Source organism: Salmo trutta, chromosome 13 (genome assembly GCF_901001165.1).
Source record: "Salmo trutta chromosome 13, fSalTru1.1, whole genome shotgun sequence".
In the NCBI taxonomy this organism is placed as follows: domain Eukaryota; kingdom Metazoa; phylum Chordata; class Actinopteri; order Salmoniformes; family Salmonidae; genus Salmo; species Salmo trutta.
In genome coordinates, this window is record NC_042969.1 from 74,220,462 (window position 1) to 74,241,297 (window position 20,836).

The window sequence follows — 20,836 nt, forward strand, 5'->3', positions numbered from 1 at the left end:
TTTAACTGTGACTCATAGTCAGACAGGCAGATTGATGTAATTGCTGCTAAAAAAAAGTGCAGAGGGCTCTATGAAGAAAGTTTCCCTGAGCAAACTAAACTCTGTCTGACTTACGACTGATACTGTGTGAGCGAGAGGCTAGGAGATGGAGAGAGGAGCTGACAAGCATGAGATTTCTTTTTGCTTCTCTTAAAACTTGTCAGACCAATTATCATCCAAGATACTACTGGCTCTATGGCTCTGGACAAGTATTCATTGTCAGGAAATATGCAATAAATAGCTAGTCACTTATTCATGAACGGAGCTCTATCTCAGGTCTACCCAGTGTGTTCAGTATGGAGGTTTTCTTTTGGGGTGGGGGGGGGGGGTCTATCTGTAACCTGGTCTGAACTTTTCTTTGACCAGGATGAGCTGTGTGTGTATGTAATAAACCTTTTCTTTGACCAGGATGCACTGTGTGTGTATGTAATAAACCTTTTCTTTGACCAGGATGCACTGTGTGTGTATGTAATAAACCTTTTCTTTGACCAGGATGCACTGTGTGTGTATGTAATAAACCTTTTCTTTGACCAGGATGCACTGTGTGTGTATGTAATAAACCTTTTCTTTGACCAGGATGCACTGTGTGTGTATGTAATAAACCTTTTCTTTGACCAGGATGCACTGTGTGTGTATGTAATAAACCTTTTCTTTGACCAGGATGCACTGTGTGTGTATGTAATAAACCTTTTCTTTGACCAGGATGCACTGTGTGTGTATGTAATAAACCTTTTCTTTGACCAGGATGCACTGAGTGTGTATGTAATAAACCTTTTCTTTGACCAGGATGCACTGTGTGTGTATGTAATAAACCTTTTCTTTGACCAGGATGCACTGTGTGTGTATGTAATAAACCTTTTCTTTGACCAGGATGCACTGTGTGTGTATGTAATAAACCTTTTCTTTGACCAGGATGCACTGTGTGTGTATGTAATAAACCTTTTCTTTGACCAGGATGCACTGTGTGTGTATGTAATAAACCTTTTCTTTGACCAGGATGCACTGTGTGTGTATGTAATAAACCTTTTCTTTGACCAGGATGCACTGTGTGTGTATGTAATAAACCTTTTCTTTGACCAGGATGCACTGTGTGTGTATGTAATAAACCTTTTCTTTGACCAGGATGCACTGTGTGTGTATGTAATAAACCTTTTCTTTGACCAGGATGCACTGTGTGTGTATGTAATAAACCAACCCCCATGTTACTTACTTTAATATGGTGCAATGTTAAAGATACATTTTGTATTTTTTTATGCATTTTCTTTATGAAGATGATTAATTTATTAAATCAACAATCAACATCAACCCATAAACAAAAGTAAAAAATCAACTGAAATAAAATTAGTTTTTTAACGATAGCGTTTCAGTACATCACATCTCTTCTATGTATAAAACTGGAGGGTGAAAATAGAAAACCATCTGAAGTCAGTCAGAGGTGTGGAGGTCCGAGGTGTGCCTCAGAGCGGTATGCGGGGGGTGTAGGGGGCTCCATAACCCCCATAGTGGGGATTCTCATGACACTGACCACCAGCATGCCCTCAGGGGTCAGTGTGCTACTGACCGACAGGGGGTCCATGTCCTCCGGTAGCAGGGTCTTATGGGTAAACGTATCACTGACACTCCCATCCTCCAACACCTGAGGGAGAGAGGGTATGATGAGAGTGAGAGAATGAGGGAGGAAGAAGGAAGAGAAATAGAAGAGGTCCAGCAGAGGAGTAAAGGAGAGATGGAGAAGAGAGATAATATAATGAGGGAAGGTCAAGGAAGGGGGGAAGGTGAGAAGAGGGGGAATAGAGAGGATTTATCAAGGGAAGAAGGGATGGTGAGAAGAGGGAGATGAAGGTGAGAAACAGTGAGATCAGTACATACAGATCTATCTTTTGATCACTTATTCAAGGTTTAAAAAGGCTTCTAAAGTTTGTAATTTCCACTTAAAAATGTCAGACTTAACAAAAAATGTATCAACCCCTAGGAAAATGTCCATTAATTATAATCCACATCATTTAAAAGTCCTGTTGCTCAAGTATTTTTTTCCTGCTGTGAGAATCAGGGTCAAATTAAGATGGTGGGGAGCTGAGATCAGGCAGAGAATCACAACAAACAGTTGACCAAAGAGCAGTATTTGTCTAAGCAGGGCCTTGGGGCTGCATGGTGAATGGATGAGAGGACTGGATGTCGGTTTTATTAAGTGGTTCTCTGGCCTGTTAAAGAGGAGCTGTGACATGGTTGCCTTACAGCCTCAGCAGCAGTTTCCTCTCTCTCCACTCTGCCATTTACTACGGATTACAAACTACAACAGGCTGAGGCTGGGAGAGCAGGAGGCCTAGTGAGGTTATACAGTACAGTTAATGGTCAGCTTTAGCCGTAAAATACAGATGTTGTATCTCAATTTGATCATCTTGTTGTTGCAGGAATGTTCCTGCACAACAGGAAACTCGTAGTGCATTAAAGTGCATTCAAGTGCAATTTCCACTTTAAAATGTCAGCCTTGATTTGCCCTAACAAAAATGTGTCAACCCTTACAAAAAATGTAAATTAATTATGATATTCAAAACAAATCACATTTCCTGCAGGATTATTTTCCTGCTGTAGCAAACTGGCTCAAATTAAGGTATGGCATCTGTATATAGCTCTCCAATAGCCTCACCCTTCATTGGGATTCACACTTCTCCCTCATCATCCCCCAGTACACAATAACCAAGCGCATCATTAAACAGGACACACACTGCACACACACACATCATTGCACTTATAATTTGTACCTACAGTGTGCACACAGACACATCCTCTTTCACTAATGGGTACCCACACACACACTATAACCTTCAGACACTCACCTTTTCAGCGTGGATGACTATGTTGTGGTTGTAGGCCATCAACACTATGTCATGAGGTTCAAACTGACTGACGTCAGCTGACATGTAGTAACTATCCCCCAACGATCTGACCACGCCCATACTGGCAGGACGACCTGTCACAGTGCCACTTGTTGGGCCTGGAGGGAAGTGCAGACAAAACAGTGAGTGGAGACATGAATATGTTGATTTATTCAATTCTTATTTTCTTGTTCTCATTAACATCACCAACTTGGGGAAGAATAAACCATAGCAAGAGAAAATATATAAAGGAATTAAGGGAAAATATGAGTGATTTAAAGTTTATTATCGAGTCCTTGGGGGAGGATATATTTCAGTTTTATGTGGAGACAACTGGAGAATACAGGCCATTCAAGCTCATGAGTGAGCAATGATTCTGTTTGGAACATAAAGCTAATTTAATTCCCAGCAAGAACCTGAGTGGTATACTACGAAGCAAGCTCGATCTAATCATGCTTTTATAAAGCTAGCCAGCTTCAGTTAGCTTCGCATTCTAGGTCAGCAGGGCCGGCTCCAGTCATAAGCGACATAAGCGGTCGCTTAGGGCCCCCAGCCACTAGGGGGCCCCGACTCCAAAAAAACTCAGTTGGGGTCTCAATTTACTGTTGAGAGTTAGAATAGTAGAATACGCACGCTGTAAGTTAAACATTTGGTTGTGCATCATCAGTTTTTCTCTTGTTTAGTCAGTCACTGACAGTCACTCAATTAGCCATGTCAGGTAACAATGTTTCAATTGGTAAATTAGTTTAACCAGTTATCTAAACTTGTAGTAATCATGGCTGAATACCGACCGGGCACTCAGGACACATAGCCAGGGGCCTGGCCTCCAGTGGGCCCCCATTGATTTTGTTGGTCTCTCTCACTCAGATATCATTAACGTGGCATAAATCATGGCAAAATGGGTAGAATTGCAGGAAATTAGCTTTAAACTGCAAAAATGTTCTCTCTGCCCTTTGGCAAAATGTGTAGAACTACAGAAAACTTGTTTAAAACACACAAAAAAACCAACTACAAAATATGTAATCAGTCCTCTTCCTCAAATGAAGACTCAGACTCTTCATTCAAGATAAATGGAGTTAGCCCTGAGTTATGCTGCGTTCAAAACAACTGGGAACTTGGAAATCTCTGACTTCTGACTTCAGTGTGTTCAAGACAACTGAGAACTCAGAAAAAAAAACTCCAACTGGGAAAAAATATTTTTAACTGTCTCAGCCAACTCGGAATTCCAAGTCAGAAATTCTGGCATCTTTCTAGAGCTCCGCCCTGGAGCAGGTTAGTTCTGTAAGATTTGTTGCCATAGAAATGTACCTGAACAAAAGGTGAGCCACTTTCATATGACTGGGTTAACTCAGAGTTGACTAAAGTTACCTCGCTTACTCCTGAAACCTGATATGTAGTATACCCCTCAGCACAAAATAGAGCCAAACTCAAGCCCCGTTTATCCCCGGTGCTAACCTACATCCTTTGTACCGGTTGCGTCCACATGCTGATTGTGCCCACATTTTCAGACAGGTGTAGATGATCAAAAGACACATTATGATCTGATCTTACTGCCCAACTGTGTAGGTAGTCAGGCACGCATTGTGTCTGGATATCTCATAAGTGTAAACGGATCTGGGCAATGAAACCATTTAAATCCTAATTATTCCGCCTAAAGTCATTGACAGGTGGCACCATTAATCTATGACATCAACATGTATTAAAATAAATAAATATTATTTTGAAAGAATATCTGTCAAATAGTTATCGTACAGGGCGGTACCAGAAAATCTGGTCACAATGTGGACACGGTGTTCAAATAAGATACGTTTTTTAGTGTGTGGACAAGATCAGGAAGGACACATTTCACTTTATTATTTACAACATATTTTCAATGTAAGACAGAAAAATGTAAAAGTTTGATATATTTCACAATATAATTTGTAATAATAATTTTGATTTGGGTTATTAGACATCCAGTAGCTACACACAGTCCATAAACAGTCTTTAAAGCCATCATTATCATTTTGTATGTTTATGGCTCTGAGTAAGCTCCTTAGTTTTATTTTCCCTCTGGCATTTTAGCACCTATGAGAGTTTCACTTCCTCGACACTGTCCAACACTCAGGCAGGCCTCTTACTGCCTATTAAAGCATTTTAGCTAAGACACTGGAGACTGGTTGGAGCCCAATGGCAGACATCTCCCACTGTTCTGATTCATTATCTTCTTTGAGATGCTGCTTTTTCTACCAGAATACATGTAACTTCCACAGTCTCTAGCACCTTCTGGGTCATTCCACAAATACAGTGCCTTTTTGATATTTTAAGTACAAATTGTGCACCAATATTGCATTTTAAAAGTATGTTATATTAAATGAAATACCCTGTAATATAAACCAAATGGAACATTTTATAAATCAGATATTTATATTAACAAAGACTTGCTAAAGTGCCAAAAATCTGCATTTTGACATGTCCCACGTAATGTTTTTCTGACTTCTAGGAAGATTTTAACCCCCTTAACCTCTAACTTGTCCCCATCATTGTAAAGCTTCAGTTGTTCTTTTGCTTTGACAAAGTCATTTCTGAAGATGATTATTTATTTCATGTGATTGGTGATTAATTTACATTTGTCCCTCATTTAAAGGACAAGTTCACTTTTTATGTAATGACATGTTATAGAAGTGTTCAGACACTTTGTTTTGAGATTTCACTTGGTTTTTAGAAACTTACCCCAGAAACAATAGACTTCCTCAGACTCGTTCTGCAGTACGGGGGCCTGTGTGTGAGCATGCCCATGTTGAATTTGGAAGTTTACTTACACTTAGGTTGAAGTCATTAAAACTCATTTTTCAACACTCCACAAATTTCTTGTTAACAAACTATAGTTTTGGCAAGTCGGTTAGGACATCTACTTTGTGCATGACACAAGTACATTTTCCAACAATTGTTTACAGACAGATTATTTCACTTATAATTCACTGTACCACAAATCCGGTGGATCAGAAGTTTACATACACTAAGTTGATTGTCCCTTTAAACAGCTTGGAATATTCCAGAAAATGATGTCATGGCTTTAGAAGCTTCTGATAGGCAAATTGACATAATTTGAGTCAATTGGAGGTGTACCTGTGGATGTATTTCAAGGCCTACCTTCAAACTCAGTGCCTCTTTGCTTGACATCATGAGAAAATCAAAAGAAATCAGCCAAGACCACAAGTCTGGTTCATCCTTGGGAGCAATTTCTAAGCGCCTGAAGGTATCACGTTCATCTGTACAAACAATAGTACGCAAGTATAAACACCATGGGACCATGCAGCCGTCATACCGCTCAGGAAGGAGACGCGTTCTGTCTCGTAGAGATTAATGTACTTTGGTGCGAAAGTGCAAATCAATCCCAGAACAACAGCAAAGGACCTTGTGAAGAGGCTGGAGGAAACCGGTACAAAATGGTCTATATCCACAGTAAAACGAGTCCTATATCAACATAACCTGAAAGATCACTCAATGAGGAAGAAGCCACTGCTCCAAAACCGCCATAAAAAAGCCAGACTGCGGTTTGCAACTGCACATGGAGAAATGTCCTCTAGTCTGATGAAACAAAAATAGAACTGTTTGGCCATAATGACCATCGTTATGTTTGGAGGAAAAGGGGGAGGCTTGCAAGCCGGAGAACACCATCCTAACCGTGAAGCACGGGGGTGGCAGCATCATGTTGTGTGGGTTCTTTGCTGCAGGAGGGACTGGTGCACTTTACAAAATAGATGACATCATGAGGAAAGACAATTATGTGGATATATAGAAGCAACATCTCAAGACATCAGTCAGGAAGTTAAAGCTTGGTCGTAAATTGGTCTTCTAAATGAACAATGACCCCAAGCATACTTCCAAAGTTGTGGCAAAATGGCTTAAGGACAACAAAGTCAAGGTATTGGAGTGCCCATCACAACGCCCTGACCTCAATCCCATAGAAAATTTGTGGGCAGAACTGAAAGAGCGTGTGCGAGCAAGGAGGCCTACAAACCTGACTCAGTCACACCAGCTCTGTCAGGAGGAATGGGCCAGAATTCGCCCAACTTATTGTGGGATGCTTGTGGAAGGCTACCCGAAACGTTTGACCAATTTTAACAATTTAAAGGCAATGCTACCAAATACTAATTGAGTGTATGTAAACTTCTGACCCACTGGGAATGTGATGAAAGAAATAAAAGCTGAAATAAATCATTCTCTCCACTATTATTCTGACATTTCACATTCTTAAAATAAAGTGGTGATCCTAACTGACCTATAACAGGGAATCTTTACTCGGATTAAATGTCAGGAATTGTGAAAACCTGAGTTTAAATATATTTGGCTAAGGTGTATGTAAACTTCCGACTTCAACTGTACATCACCATAATGACAGCTCTGCCATTCCTAAAAGGCACATTTGAGTGTTTTTGGAGCATTTGTTTATGTTTTATCCTTGGCCCCCATACTGCAGAACAAGCCTGAGGAAGTCTATCGCTGGTGTGTTCAGTTTCTCAAAAGCAAGTGAAATTCCATGACAAGTGTCTGGACACTCCTATAACATGCCATTTACATCGAAAATTGAGAATTGGTTAAACAAAAAAAAGTGATCTTGACCTTTTAACGGCGAACCCTGTTACTTGAACTGAACTTTTGTTTTAATATGGTAAAAATATATTTTGAAAGAAATATTGGACATGTAAGAGTCTTTCACCATTTTGTGGTAGAAAACTGAGCGTGTTGACAATAACTAGTCAACCCATATATAGATGGGCTAAAAATGATTTAACAAGTTACATTTTATGTTACGCTTGCATTCAATTGTTCCTCCCTGTTGTCCCTCAAGGGCACGACAACAGATTTTTTTACCTAGTCAGCTTGGAGATTTGAACCAGCAACCTTTTGGTTATTGGCCCAGCACTTTTAACTGCTCATAACCACTAGGCTACCTTTCATCCAAGGTGCCAGAGCCTGGCCCTGGATAGCTTCTGCTCAATTTAACCACTGTTTACTGTTTTTAATTTTGCCTTTATTTAACTAGGCAAGTCAGTTAAGAACAAATTCTTAATTGCAATGACAGCCTAAGAACAAGGGGTTAATTGCCTTGTTCAGGGGCAGAATGACAGATTTTTACCTTGTCAGCTCAGGAATTCAATCTAGCAACCTTTTGGTTACTGACCCAACACTCTAACCACTAGCCTACCTGCCATTGATGTTATTCTACCCAAATACCCAACTCCCCCTCACCTGGGTGCCCGTAAGAGTCTTTGCAGTGTCGGCTGAAAGGGGCCAGACACAGGGGGGCCACATCCCCTTCTTCTCCAAACAGGCTTTGGGGTCCCACCCCTGCTGCCTCCAGGAAAGGCTCAAACAGGAGGTCCGCCGCCCCACCACCAGACCCATCTGACCGGTAGGTGCTGGAACTGCTGTAGCAGGCTGACGAGCGGAACGAGGAAGAGGAGGAACGGCTGGATGAAGAGCTGGTCAGAGCCATGGTGAGAATTGGTGTCTAAAACACACACACACACACTGAAACTACAACTCACTCAGTGAGATTATTTTACTACTAAATTGTTGTCAACACACCAAGACAAAGCTGGTGGCTCTGTTGTTCTTTAGAATCAGCCCAGATACTCTTCAGAAGTCAGTGATCCCTTTTTCCACTGTACACACACACACACACACACACACACACTGACACTAAGCTCTCTGCTGTCTCTCTGGGTGTAATTTAAGTCCCAAAGCATTCTGGGAAAGTGGCATGCTATGGCCCCAACGTGTAGTCCTCTTTTCTCCTTACAAGGTGGTGTGTCCAGCGATGGTGGCCAGGAATAACGGTAAAAGAGATAAGATGTGTGCTCCTCACGCATGCAAGTTTGCACACACACACACACAACCCTAAAGTAACATAGAGATTACTGAGCCAAGGGGTGCACTCAGAGATGTTTTAGGTATGCGGTCAGAGATAACATAATGAGAACAACAGGTTGAGAAGGTTGTGGGAACGTTGTGCGAACGTTGCTTTTTAAACTGTTGTACCATCATTTGACTGTCGCTCTGTACGTCCTGATGCAGGATTCCTTTAGGATTTTTGAATGCTACGCTTGTATGCATTTTATGACAGAACATTATGTCAGTACTTTATGGCAGCACGTTACTTTATGCCAGTACTTTCTACCAGTACTTTAAGCCAGCACTTTATGCCAGCACGTTATGCCAGTACTTTATGGCAGCACGTTATTTTATGCCAGTACTTTCTACCAGTACTTTAAGCCAGCACTTTATGCCAGCACGTTATGCCAGTACTTTATGGCAGCACGATATTTTATGCCAGTACTTTCTACCAGTACTTTAAGCCAGCACTTTATGCCAGCACGTTATGCCAGTACTTTATGCCAGCACGTTACGCCAGTACTTTATACCATTACTTTAAGCCAGCATGTTATGCCAGAACTTTATGCCAGCACGTTATGCCAGTATTTTATGCCAGCACGTTATGCCAGCACTTTATGCCAGCATGTTATGCAAGTACTTTACACCAGTACTTTATGCCAACATGTTATACCAGCATGTTATGCCAGTATGTTATGCCAGTACTTCATGCCAGTGCTTTACGTCAGTACTTTATGCCAGCATGTTATGCCAGTACTTTATGCCAGAACTTTATGCCAGTATGTTATGCCTGTACTTTATGCCAGCATGTTATGCAAGTACGTTATGCCAGTACGTTATGCCAGTACTTTATGCCAGTACGTTATGCCAGTACTTTATGCCAGTACGTTATGCCAGCACTTTATGCCAGCACGTTATGCAGGTACTTTATGCCAGTACTTTATGCCAGCACGTTATGCCAGTACGTTATGCCAGTACTTTATGCAGGTACTTTATGCCAGTACTTTATGCCAGCACGTTATGCCAGTACTTAATGCCAGTACTTTATGCCAGCATGTTATGCCAGTACTTTATGCCAGCACGTTATGCCAGTACTTTACACCAGCATGTTACCCCAGTACTTTACGCCAGTACTTTATGCCAGTACTTTACGCCAGTACGTTATGCCAGTACTTTATGCCAGCATGTTATGCCAGTACTTTACGCCAGTACTTTATGCCAGTACTTTACGCCAGTACTTTACTCCAGCACGTTACGCCAGTACTTTATGCCAGCATGTTACCCCAGTACTTTACGCCAGTACGTTATGCCAGTACTTTATGCCAGCATGTTATGCCAGTACTTTATGCCAGTACTTTATGCCCGCACATTATGCCAGTACTTTACGCCAGTACTTTACCCCAGCATGTTACGCCAGTACTTTACGCCAGTACGTTACGCCAGTACTTTATGCCAGCATGTTATGCCAGTACGTTATGCCAGTACTTAATGCCAGTACTTTATGCCAGCATGTTACGCCAGTACATTATGCCAGCATGTTATGCCAACATGTTATGCCAGGTCTTTATTTAAGTATTTTATGCCAGCACGTTATGCCAGTATAAAGCTGTTGACTTGTTTATTTGTTTATTAACAGTTACATTAGTACCTGCTCCCTTTCCAAGTGGGACTACATTTGGAGAAATGTTCTGTGAATCATGTGGATTATTCTTTGAAATCATTCTATAAAATGGTTATAAAAACAAGTTCGTATTATAGCACATATGACTGTTAACATTCACAATACAATACCCATACGTACAGAGTTACATGATTGTCATCTGCAGCCAGATGTTTTACAATTTTTATGTCTGTGTGTGTTAGAAAAAACTTTTCAAAGACGATATTCTCTCATGTCCAAGTCAGACTTTTCCCTGGAGATATACAGTGGCTTGCGAAAGTACTCAACCCCATTGCCATTTTTCCTATTTTGTTGCCTTACTACCTGGAATTAAAATGGATTTGTTGGGGGTTTGTATCATTTGATTTACGCAACATGCCTACCACTTTGAAGATGCAAAACATTTTTTATTGTGAAACAAACAAGAAATAAGACAAAAAAACTGAAAACTTGAGCGTGCATAACTATCCACCCCCCCAAAGTCAATACTTTGTGGAGCCACCTTTTGCAGCACTTACAGCTGCAAGTCTCTTGGGGTATGTCTCTATAAGCTTGGCACATCTAGCCACTGGGATTTTTGCCCATTCTTCAAGGCAAAACTCCTCCAGGTCCTTCAAGTTGGATGGGTTCCGCTGGTGTACAGCAATCTTTAAGTCATACCACAGATTCTCAATTGGATTGAGGTCTGGGCTTTGACTAGGCCATTTCAAGACATTTAAAAGTTTGCCCTTAAACCACTCGAGTGTTGCTTTAGCAGTATGCTTAGGGTCATTGTCCTGCTGGAAGGTGAACATCTGTCCCAGTCTCAAATCTCTGGAAGACTGAAAGAATTTCCCTGAATTTAGCGCCATCCATCATTCCATCAATTCTGACCAGTTTCCCAGTCCCTGCTGATGAAAAACATCCCCACAGCATGATGCTGCCACCACCATGCTTCACTATGGGGATGGTATTCTCGGGGTGATGAGAGGTGTTGGGTTTGCGCCAGACATAGCATTTTTCTTGATGGCCAAAAAGCTCAATTTTAGTCTCATCTGACCAGAGTACCTTCTCCTATATGTTTGGGGAGTCTCCCACATGCCTTTTGGCGAACACCAAACGTGTTTGCTTATTCTTTTCTTTTAGCAATGGCTTTTTTCTGGCCACTTTTCCATAAAGCCCAGCTCTGTGGAGAGTACAGCTTAAAGTGGTCCTATGGACAGATACGCCAATCTCCACTGTGGAGCTTTGCAGCTCCTTCAGTGTTATCTTTGGTGTCTTTTTTTGCCTCTCTGATTAATGCCCTCCTTGCCTGGTCCGTGAGTTTTGGTGGGCGGGCCTCTCTTGGCAGGTTTGTTGTGGAGCCAAATTCTTTACATTTTTTAATAATGGATTTGATGGTGCTCTGTAGGATGTTCAAAGTATTGGATATTTTTTTTATAACCCAACCCTGATCTATGCTTCTCCTCAACGTTGTCCCTGACCTGTTTGGAGAGCTCCTTGGTCTTTGTGGTGCCTCTTGCTTTGTGGTTGCCCTTGCTTAGGGGTGTTGCAGACTCTGGGGCCTTTCAGAAGAGCTGCATATATACTGAGATTATGTGACACTTAGATTACACACAGGTGTACTTTATTTAACTAATTATGTGACTTCTGAAGGTAATTGGTTGCACCATATCTTATTTAGGGGCTTCATAGCAAAGGGGGTGAATACACATGCACGCACCACTTTTCCGTTTATTTTATTTTTTTTATTTTTTTGAAACAAGTTCTTTTTTTCTTTTCACTTCACCAATTTGGACTATTTTGTGTATGTCCATTACATGAAATCCAAATTAAAATCAATTTAAATTACAGGTTGTAATGCAACAAACTAGGAAAAAAGCCAAGTGGGATGAATACTTTTGCAAGGCTTAGTTGGCTTTTTACATTGTGCCAATATCTTTTCTATTATGGTATGTTCTATTTAAGCACTAAGGCCCGAGGGGGTGTGGTATATGGCCAATATACCACGGCTAAGGGCTGTTCTCAGGCACGACGCAACGCGGACACAGCCCTTAGTTGTGGTATATTGGCCATATATCACAAACCACAGAGGTGCCTTATTGCTTTTATAAATTGGTTACCAATGTAATTAGAGCAGTAAAAATATGTTTTGTCATACCTGTGGTATACGGTCTGATATACCACAGCCGTCAGCCAGTCAGCATTCAGGGCTTGATCCACCCAGTTTATAATGATTGAGAGATAACTGTTTTTTTCCTATAGGGAATGGCCCTTTCTTTCTCTCAGGGAGAGAAACTATTTGTTTACACCATTCCCCACAAGAAAATGGCAGGCGGTCAGTGGTACTTTATGATAACAAAATAGCATTGTCTATTTCTCTCTCTCTGTGTGTGTGTTACAGGGGTGAGGTGAGTGAGTTCTATCCTTTTCAGAGGAGTAAAGGTTGTTCCAGAGACTGTAAATGGTTCTATAATGATGTGTAATGAGCTGAGTTAATGGAAAAGTACATTATCAAATCAAATACATTCAGCAGCTTCTTGGAATCCTATGTGATTGTTAAGTGCTTTGCAGAAACTCTACAACTTAATTTGTTATTTTTTCCATAATTCCCTTCCATCGAGCCAGGAAATCACACAATCATACCAAGTCAGGATTTCATTTTTTTTTTTGCAAAGAACATTAAGGATATTTTATTAAGAACTTCAAATTATGTCATCAAATTATGTCAGGTGCAGCAAACAAAGGCCAGGTCATTTTTTTTTAAATCACATGGCAATATTCAAAGTAGTACATTCAGCCAAAAGAACAAGAGAAAATAAATAAATGAGAGGAAAATAAATGAGAGGAAAGGAAATTAGAGAAATAAATGAGAGGAAAATAAATGACAGGAAAGGAAATGAGAGGAAAATAAATTAGAGGAAAGGCAATGAGAAGAAAGGCAATGAGAGGAAAGGAAATGAGAAGAAAGGCAATGAGAGGAAAGGAAATGAAATGAAATGAGAGAATGGTGATAAAAGATTACATCTCTGAGGGATTAGAGGTGGGGGTGGGTGTAATGATAGAGGTGAAGTTTCACAGTTATCAGTAAGAGGAGCGATAGGAAGAGGTGACATGGTACTTTCACTCTGGCTCTTATAGTTGTAGCCTTTGTTTTATGGTTAGCTTGCTTCTGGCGAACAGTGGGAGACTAAGTGCTCTTGGTATATTGCATCTTTTTACATATAAAACAGTTGCATTTCCTTCATCAACTCTGTATACCAGTTGCATTCACAATTAAGGGAATTACAGCGAAGTGTGTGTGTATGCAAGTGTGTTTTAATGTGCTATGTGTCTGTGTGCGTGTTTAGATGTGCACCGGAGCCACGACATTACCTTGGTGTCACCTCACCGCCCAGCGCACAGGGAATTGTGGGTCGTTTTAATTAAGCACTGCTGTGGCGGCAGAGGCTAATGTGGGTTAAACACAGCCCAACTCTCCACTCCCAGCTCTACTCTCTAATCTGTGAAGATTACACTCTAGCTCTCCAATGAGACGTTTACAGCAGACTGCTGTTGCCTCCTAGTTCTGTATGCAGGGCCAGTAGTGTCTAGATGTTCAACAGAGGGCCAGTAATAATCTAGATGTTCAGAGGGCCAGTAGTAATCTAGATGTTCAACAGAGGGCCAGTAGTATCTAGATGTTCAACAGAGGGCCAGTAGTATCTAGATGTTCAACAGAGGGCCAGTAATAATCTAGATGTTCAACAGAGGGCCAGTAGTAATCTAGATGTTCAACAGAGGGCCAGTAGTGTCTAGATGTTCAACAGAGGGCCAGTAGTAATCTAGATGTTCAACAGAGGTCCAGTAGTATCTAGATGTTCAACAGAGGGCCAGCAGTGTCTAGATGTTCAACAGAGGGCCAGTAGTATCTAGATGTTCAACAGAGGGCCAGTAGTAATCTAGATGTTCAACAGAGGGCCAGCAGTGTCTAGATGTTCAACAGAGGGCCAGTAGTATCTAGATGTTCAACAGGGCCAGTAGTATCTAGATAAACAGGCCTGTTGTGTCTAGATGTTCAACAGGCCTGTTGTGTCTAGATGTTCAACAGGCCTGTTGTGTCTAGATGTTCAACAGGCCTGTTGTGTCTAGATGTTAAACAGGCCTGTTGTGTCTAGATGTTAAACAGGCCTGTTGTGTCTAGATGTTAAACAGGCCTGTTGTGTCTAGATGTTAAACAGGCCTGTTGTGTCTAGATGTTAAACAGGCCTGTTGTGTCTAGATGTTAACCCTGTGGGTGTGTGGTGGTGAGAGCAATTGGGTGACTACAGGCTGAATATTCATATTATATAGTATGTGGAAATCCCTTCAAATTAGTGGATTTGGCTATTTCAGCCACACCCGTTGAAGACAGCAATGCAATCTCTATAGACAAACAGTGGCGGTGAAATGGCCTGTACTAAAGAGCTCAGTGACTTTCAACATGGCACCGTCATAGGGTGCCACCTTTCCAGCAAGTCAGTTTGTCAAATTTCTGCCCTGCTAGAGCTGCCCTGGTCAACTGTAAGTGCTGTTATTGTGAAGTGGAAACGTCTAGGAGCAACAACGGTTCAGCCGCAAAGTGGTAGGCCACACAAGCTCACAGAGCTTGGTTGCAACACTCACTACCAAGCTCCAAACTGCCTATGGAGCTTAATGAAATGGGTTGTAAAGCTCGCCGCCATTGGACTCTGGAGCAGTTGAAATGCGTTCTCTGGAGTGATGAATCACGCTTCACCATCTGGCAGTCCGCCGGATGAATCTGGGTTTGGCGGATGCCAAGAGAACGCTACCTGCCCGAATGCATAAAGTTTGGTGGAGGAACAATAATGGTCTGGGGCTGTTTTTCATCGTTCGGGCTAGGCCCCTTACTTCCAGTGAAATTAAATCTTAACGCAACAGCATACCATGGAATTCTAGACGAATCTGCGCTTCCAACTTTGTGCAACAGCTTGGGAAAGGCCCTTTCTTGTTTCCATACATAAATGATTTGTTGAGATCGGTGTGGAAGAACTTGACTGGCCTGCACAGAGCCCTGACCTCAACACCATCGAACACTTTTGGGATGAATTGGAACGCCAACTGCGAGCCAGGCCTAATCGCCCAACATCCGTGCCCGACCTCACTAATGCTTCTGGCTGAATGGAAGCAAGTCCCCACAGCAATGTTGAACATCTAGTGGAAAGCCTTCCCAGAAGAGCAGATGCTGTTATTATAGAAAAGGGGGGTCCAACTCCATATTATTACCCCTGATTTTAGAATGAAATGTTAACGTAGTGTATCGCCTTCTCCCACTCGCCACTGCCACCGTCTCATAGAGGCGCTCTCCCGGCCATGTCTATCACACACACACACAGAGTCTGTGATAAGTGCCCAATGTCAGTACTGGCCTAGAGCAACAGGCCACCCACAGAACATGTTGCCACTCTCCAACCTCTCACTCTACACTCACACTCGCACACACACACACACCTCCCTTTAAAATCCATCTGTGCCACACTAGGAAAGGGACGCTCATTCCCATTGATTGACGTAGTATAAATCATAGGACATTCATCCAATCACAGGACAGTGGCGCCACCCCGTTACATCACCCGCCTCTTACAGCAACCACCATCAGCTTTTGGGGGCAGTTATCCTCAAAAGACTCGTATTAGGACAGAAGGAGAGACAGGAATGATAAAGAGACACATAGCAGGAGAGGATAAAATAAAGAGAGATATACATCTCCCATTGCTCTACATGTCCATCAGTTGTTTTTCATCATCGCTGGCTAATTGCCTGTCGGCAAAGGTAGCACTCAGCCCTGCCGTCCCCCAGTTACGTAAGAGAAGGCTCCTGTGAATAAGGATAGTGGGAGGAAGGAAGGGAGGGAGAGAGAGAGAGGAGGGATAGAAGGAGATGGAAACAGACTGAGGGTGAAAGTGGGAGACAGGAAATGCGGGAGACAAAGGGACAGAGACAGAGAGGAGAAGGGGAAGAGAAAGGGGAGAGAAAATGAGACAGATGGAGACAGAGGGAGAGTGTGTGTGACAGCTGTGTGTGAACGAGATGCCCAGAACCAAGGTGCCAGTCACACACCACCAGGGGGACACTTTCAGTGAGTGCGCGTGCAGCCAGACTGGGGGAGATAGAGAACAATGCAACACACGTCGTTGCTACAGGACAAAATCACAACCTTGCCCCGGACGCACACATCCCCTCTCTGTAAGGTCAGTGAAAGGACAGTGACGCAGTGTCCCTCCAACTAGACAATACTCAAACCCTCCAATACACTAAACACCAGGACAAGCTGGAAACAGATGTAACAGGATCTAACCTTACACAACTCTAGTTTGACTTTTAACCCTTGACCTTGTCAAAGAGGAGGTCCAATACCATATGAGCAACTTCGTACAGCTGTAATAGGTAGAAAGATAAACATTAGCAACTCGCTGAACTTAAAAGAACAGTGAGCAGAGCACTAAGTAAGAAACTCGTACTCCAAACAGTCTCATCAACCATGACAAATGGATGCACAGAACACTGCATTAGAATCAGAAAGCATTACAAGATGCATTCTAGAAAAAACACCCAGCTGTCAAAGTGTCTTTCTACATTTTGTGAATAGTTCTGTGTAGAACCATAATGTAAATGTCTGCATGTTGTGGATGTCAAGTGGATCTATGGCTCTGGCTCAATGGTGGGTTAGCATGTGTCATTGGACAGAATGAATGGAACTGACCTGACCGTATGACCAATTAGAGGTCTAAGGTTATAAATGAAGGCACAGCCGTAATGGTTTCCCCTGAGTTGAATTTCTGTCTCTCATTCAATCCACCAGTTGTTAGTGTCATCATCAAAGAATTCAGTTATTTCCTTTCAAATCATGGTGCTAAAATGTATGACACCACCTCTACTTTTAATCATCTCTCTGGTAGAAAGTCTAAAACACATTTTTTGTTTCCAAAAAGGGAGAACGGTGATTGGTCTGTTGATGTCCTTTCAAAAGCATCATGTAGGCCAAGCCTTTAACCTTCAGTCAGAACATTGCTATACTAAAACACTGTTTAAAGGGAATCGTTGCATTAGGGTTTTTTGGAGCGGACGCACAAATGCAAGCTTGTTGACTGTGTAATATTTCACCACACACACACACACACACACACACTAGGGCTTTCATGAACAAATCAGTGAAGGATTGAAGAGGTGAGCTGAGCACTAATTCTGTGCTTTAATCGTGAATACATTTCCCTACACACACACACACACACAGTGAAAGAGGATGAGTGAGCAGTGGCTCGTTGTGTAGGGGCGGGATATACTGACGCTCTGAACCAATGGGACTTCCTGAGTTGTATGAGTGACAGTCCCTCTGACCAAACCAATTTAAGGTTCCTCAGATCACCATGCCAATGGAATGATTTCGATATATTTACAAAAAATGCCCTTTTCCTGACATTCTTTGAAAAAGAATGGAAAGAAAATTAACTTGGAATTTTGCTTCACGAGCAGCTATGAACAGGAAAGAAAGAAGTCCAATATAATTACAAAGAAAATGAAACTTTTCCATTGAGGATAATGACAATAACAAACCGTATCACAGTATCCTCTTTCAAAATTAAATAAACCTTTTTTTGTTCATATTTGTCTTTTTTTCCCGGTATACTATATCACACAGTGATAACAAAGAAAGGAGAAATCTACAGCCACGTTAGCTTCGTGCAAAAACCACATACACTGGCACGCCGCATAGGCAAAGATTAAAGCAAGACAACGCATACAAAAATATAGAAAATCTCCAATGCAACTCAACACCTCCTCACTGAAACTAGGTTTCTGTCTTTGTACAACAATTTCTCCACCAAACAACATCTCTTTCATCAAAGGGTCACGTCTGGAACATTCTATTTGTGTTTTTGTCTTGGTTGTTTTTTAAGAGAACCATTGGTCTTAAGAATTCCATATAGGAAACCATAGAACCAAAAACTAAATCTGGTAGCTATAGTATGTCATTATGACAGTTAGTCATAATGATATTCAGAATAATTACAATAACAACAACATGTTGAATGATAGAAAACTAGTACAATAAAAGCATATCATTTCTGTCAATCATTTGTGACAATTATTTTTTTGTTTTTAAAATACATATTTCCTGTCACTTTTAAGACATTCCAGCATTTTCTCATAACTGTTGGTGACAGGTTACATACGGTAGTTTGGCATACTCAGCAAGCCATGCCCTGAAGGATGCTAGGGGGTAGTGCTCCCCTTCTCAGACATTGCATGCATCATCCAATGGTTTCGTGCCACGTCATCGACTGTGCCGTCGGGCACCAGATTGGTATATCATATGTGGTTAGCTGATACGTAAAATACCTATCCAGGCATTGATCTGGCATGCGTCAACAACGCCTGGGCAGAGGAACGCGCCCAACATCTCTTGCAAGGAGAGGAAGGGCTTCAGGTTTCAAGATGCAGTGGAACCTGTCCACCAATGGGATATACTGTATCTGGTTGGGGGCAGAGGAAGGGAGGGGTTATACAGAACAGCCCAAACTACAAAACCGACGTGCTCAAGACCAGGTCAGCACACAAGTTCAGTTCAGCACTTGCAAACACATGCAGAGATATTTCAGAGTTTTAAGGTTCAGTCTTTTTCCTGTCAGTTGTGTCCATTTTATTTTTTAGCAGTCACTCGCTTTCTTGTTGTGGGGGGCTGGAGCACTGAACCCCACTGGCCAATCCGTGGGCTTCTTACTGAAACCACAGACCAATCGTTGGGCTTGTTACTGAAGCCTGTGACAGCCAGTCCTGCTCTCCTGCTTCACATTGATAGAAAAGATTGTTTGGACGCCTCAAGACAAAAATATATTGATACATATCAAATGGTCAAGGGGACAGGCGGGTAGGGGATCAACATGATGCGATGAGGCCAAGACAGAGAGGTTACACTGCAGTAAGAGTTCAAGTCATGAAAAAAACATGCAGACAGGTTTAGACATGTCAGAGGTCATGGGAGGGACGGAGAGATGGAGGGATGAACAGTTGATGAAACAAAAAAATCAATGACAGGACAGTCATTGGTTTCTCTGCTCTCTCTCCCTATCCTCCTCCTCCTTTTCCTCCTCTTCATCCTCGTCCAGAGACACCACCCCGGAGGAGGCTACATCTGAGACCTTCCTGTGGGTGGCATAGTCAGGTGGGTACACCTCGCGCTCTCCTTCTCCCTGGCCCACGGTGCCCTCATAGTCTTTGCAGGGCGTACCTTCGTCTTCCCCAGGTGACAGATAGGTCTCGGAGTAGGTCACAGAGTAGCAAGGTGACTCCTCCCCCCCCGGCCGGCTCCTCCCACCCCCCAGGTTGTTGAAGTCCCCTCCCCCTCTAACCCCCTGCCCCACCCTCTGGAGGCGGGCCAACAGCAGCTCCTCCCCCCCTTGCAGGGCCGAGAGGATCTTGGCGGCCAGCTCGGCGGTGTTACCGTGGTTGTTGCCGCAGTGATGGGTGAGATCTCGCAGTAAGGGGTGTTGCTCATCCAGGCTGTAGAGGCTGGAGCAGAGGGTGTCTGTGGAGGTGGGGGAGGGCCTGTCTCCCCCCTCTCCTCCTCCTGCCCCCTCACAGCACGGCCCCCGCAGACCCAGGTGCTGACACACCTGACTGTGAAGAATGTCCCTCAGGTAAGGAGGCACCTCTGGATACAGAGAAGGGGGAGAAGAGAGACAGTAAGTATACTGAATAACCCTGCTAATGTCTGACCATGCCTGACGAGGTCAGGTCACGTAGTCAGGAAAAACTAGGATATGAGAGAGCAATGGATTGTTATGGAATTATAGCAGATTCATTATTTAATGAAACTAACTTATCAGGCTAAATCTGGAAAGGGTGAAGGTTATACCATTCAAGTTGAATAAAATAAAATAAAATAATAAAATACATAATACTAAATTAAAATAAATTACATTTTCAAGCAAAACAACGCAGTCATATTTGGTGCAGTGGAGTAAGCAATCAGCCTAAAAGCATTGGCATCCCCACACACAACCATACATATACACACACACACAGCCAACAAACTGTCTGCAGCAAAATAATCAAATTAAACTTGCAGGAGGGATATCAAATTTCACCGGGGACCAACTTTTTTTGTGAGAGGATGAAAGTAGGGCACTGGGACAATAAGAGTTACAGACAGCCTTGTCACCACACAGACAGAGAGAGAGGAGACAGAGAGAGGTGGGGGGATGGGGGGAAAGGATGTGCAGGGCCTGGAGGGTAAAAAGCAAGGTAGCAATAAATGAAGATATGAGAAAGGAGGACTTTGCACTCTTCAGTGATAGTCCAGTTGTAATTGGGTAGCATTGGCTCAAATTGGGAAGTTGAGAAATGTCTAGTTGGTATCTTT

General features: G+C 42.4%; 2 protein-coding genes across 2 annotated transcripts in view; both read right to left on the reverse strand.

Annotated features, from left to right (window-relative positions):
• Window positions 1–796: 796 nt before the first annotated feature.
• On the reverse strand, window positions 797–8,603 carry LOC115206515 (heat shock protein beta-7). Its single transcript, XM_029773590.1, has 3 exons — window positions 8,151–8,603; window positions 2,877–3,034; window positions 797–1,675 (listed from the first exon to the last, which is right to left on the reverse strand). Exons 1-3 carry the CDS (start codon window positions 8,395–8,397, stop codon window positions 1,469–1,471), a joined length of 612 nt encoding a protein of 203 aa, XP_029629450.1. The 5' UTR covers window positions 8,398–8,603; the 3' UTR covers window positions 797–1,468.
• A 9,930-nt stretch (window positions 8,604–18,533) lies between these two features.
• LOC115206842 (protein FAM131A) overlaps window positions 18,534–20,836 on the reverse strand; it is a 28,783-nt gene continuing 26,480 nt past the window's right edge. The window contains exon 6 of the mRNA XM_029774021.1: window positions 18,534–20,125. Within this exon, the coding sequence (XP_029629881.1) occupies window positions 19,515–20,125 (611 nt within the window). The 3' untranslated portion in view covers window positions 18,534–19,514. The remainder of the gene's footprint in view (window positions 20,126–20,836) is intronic.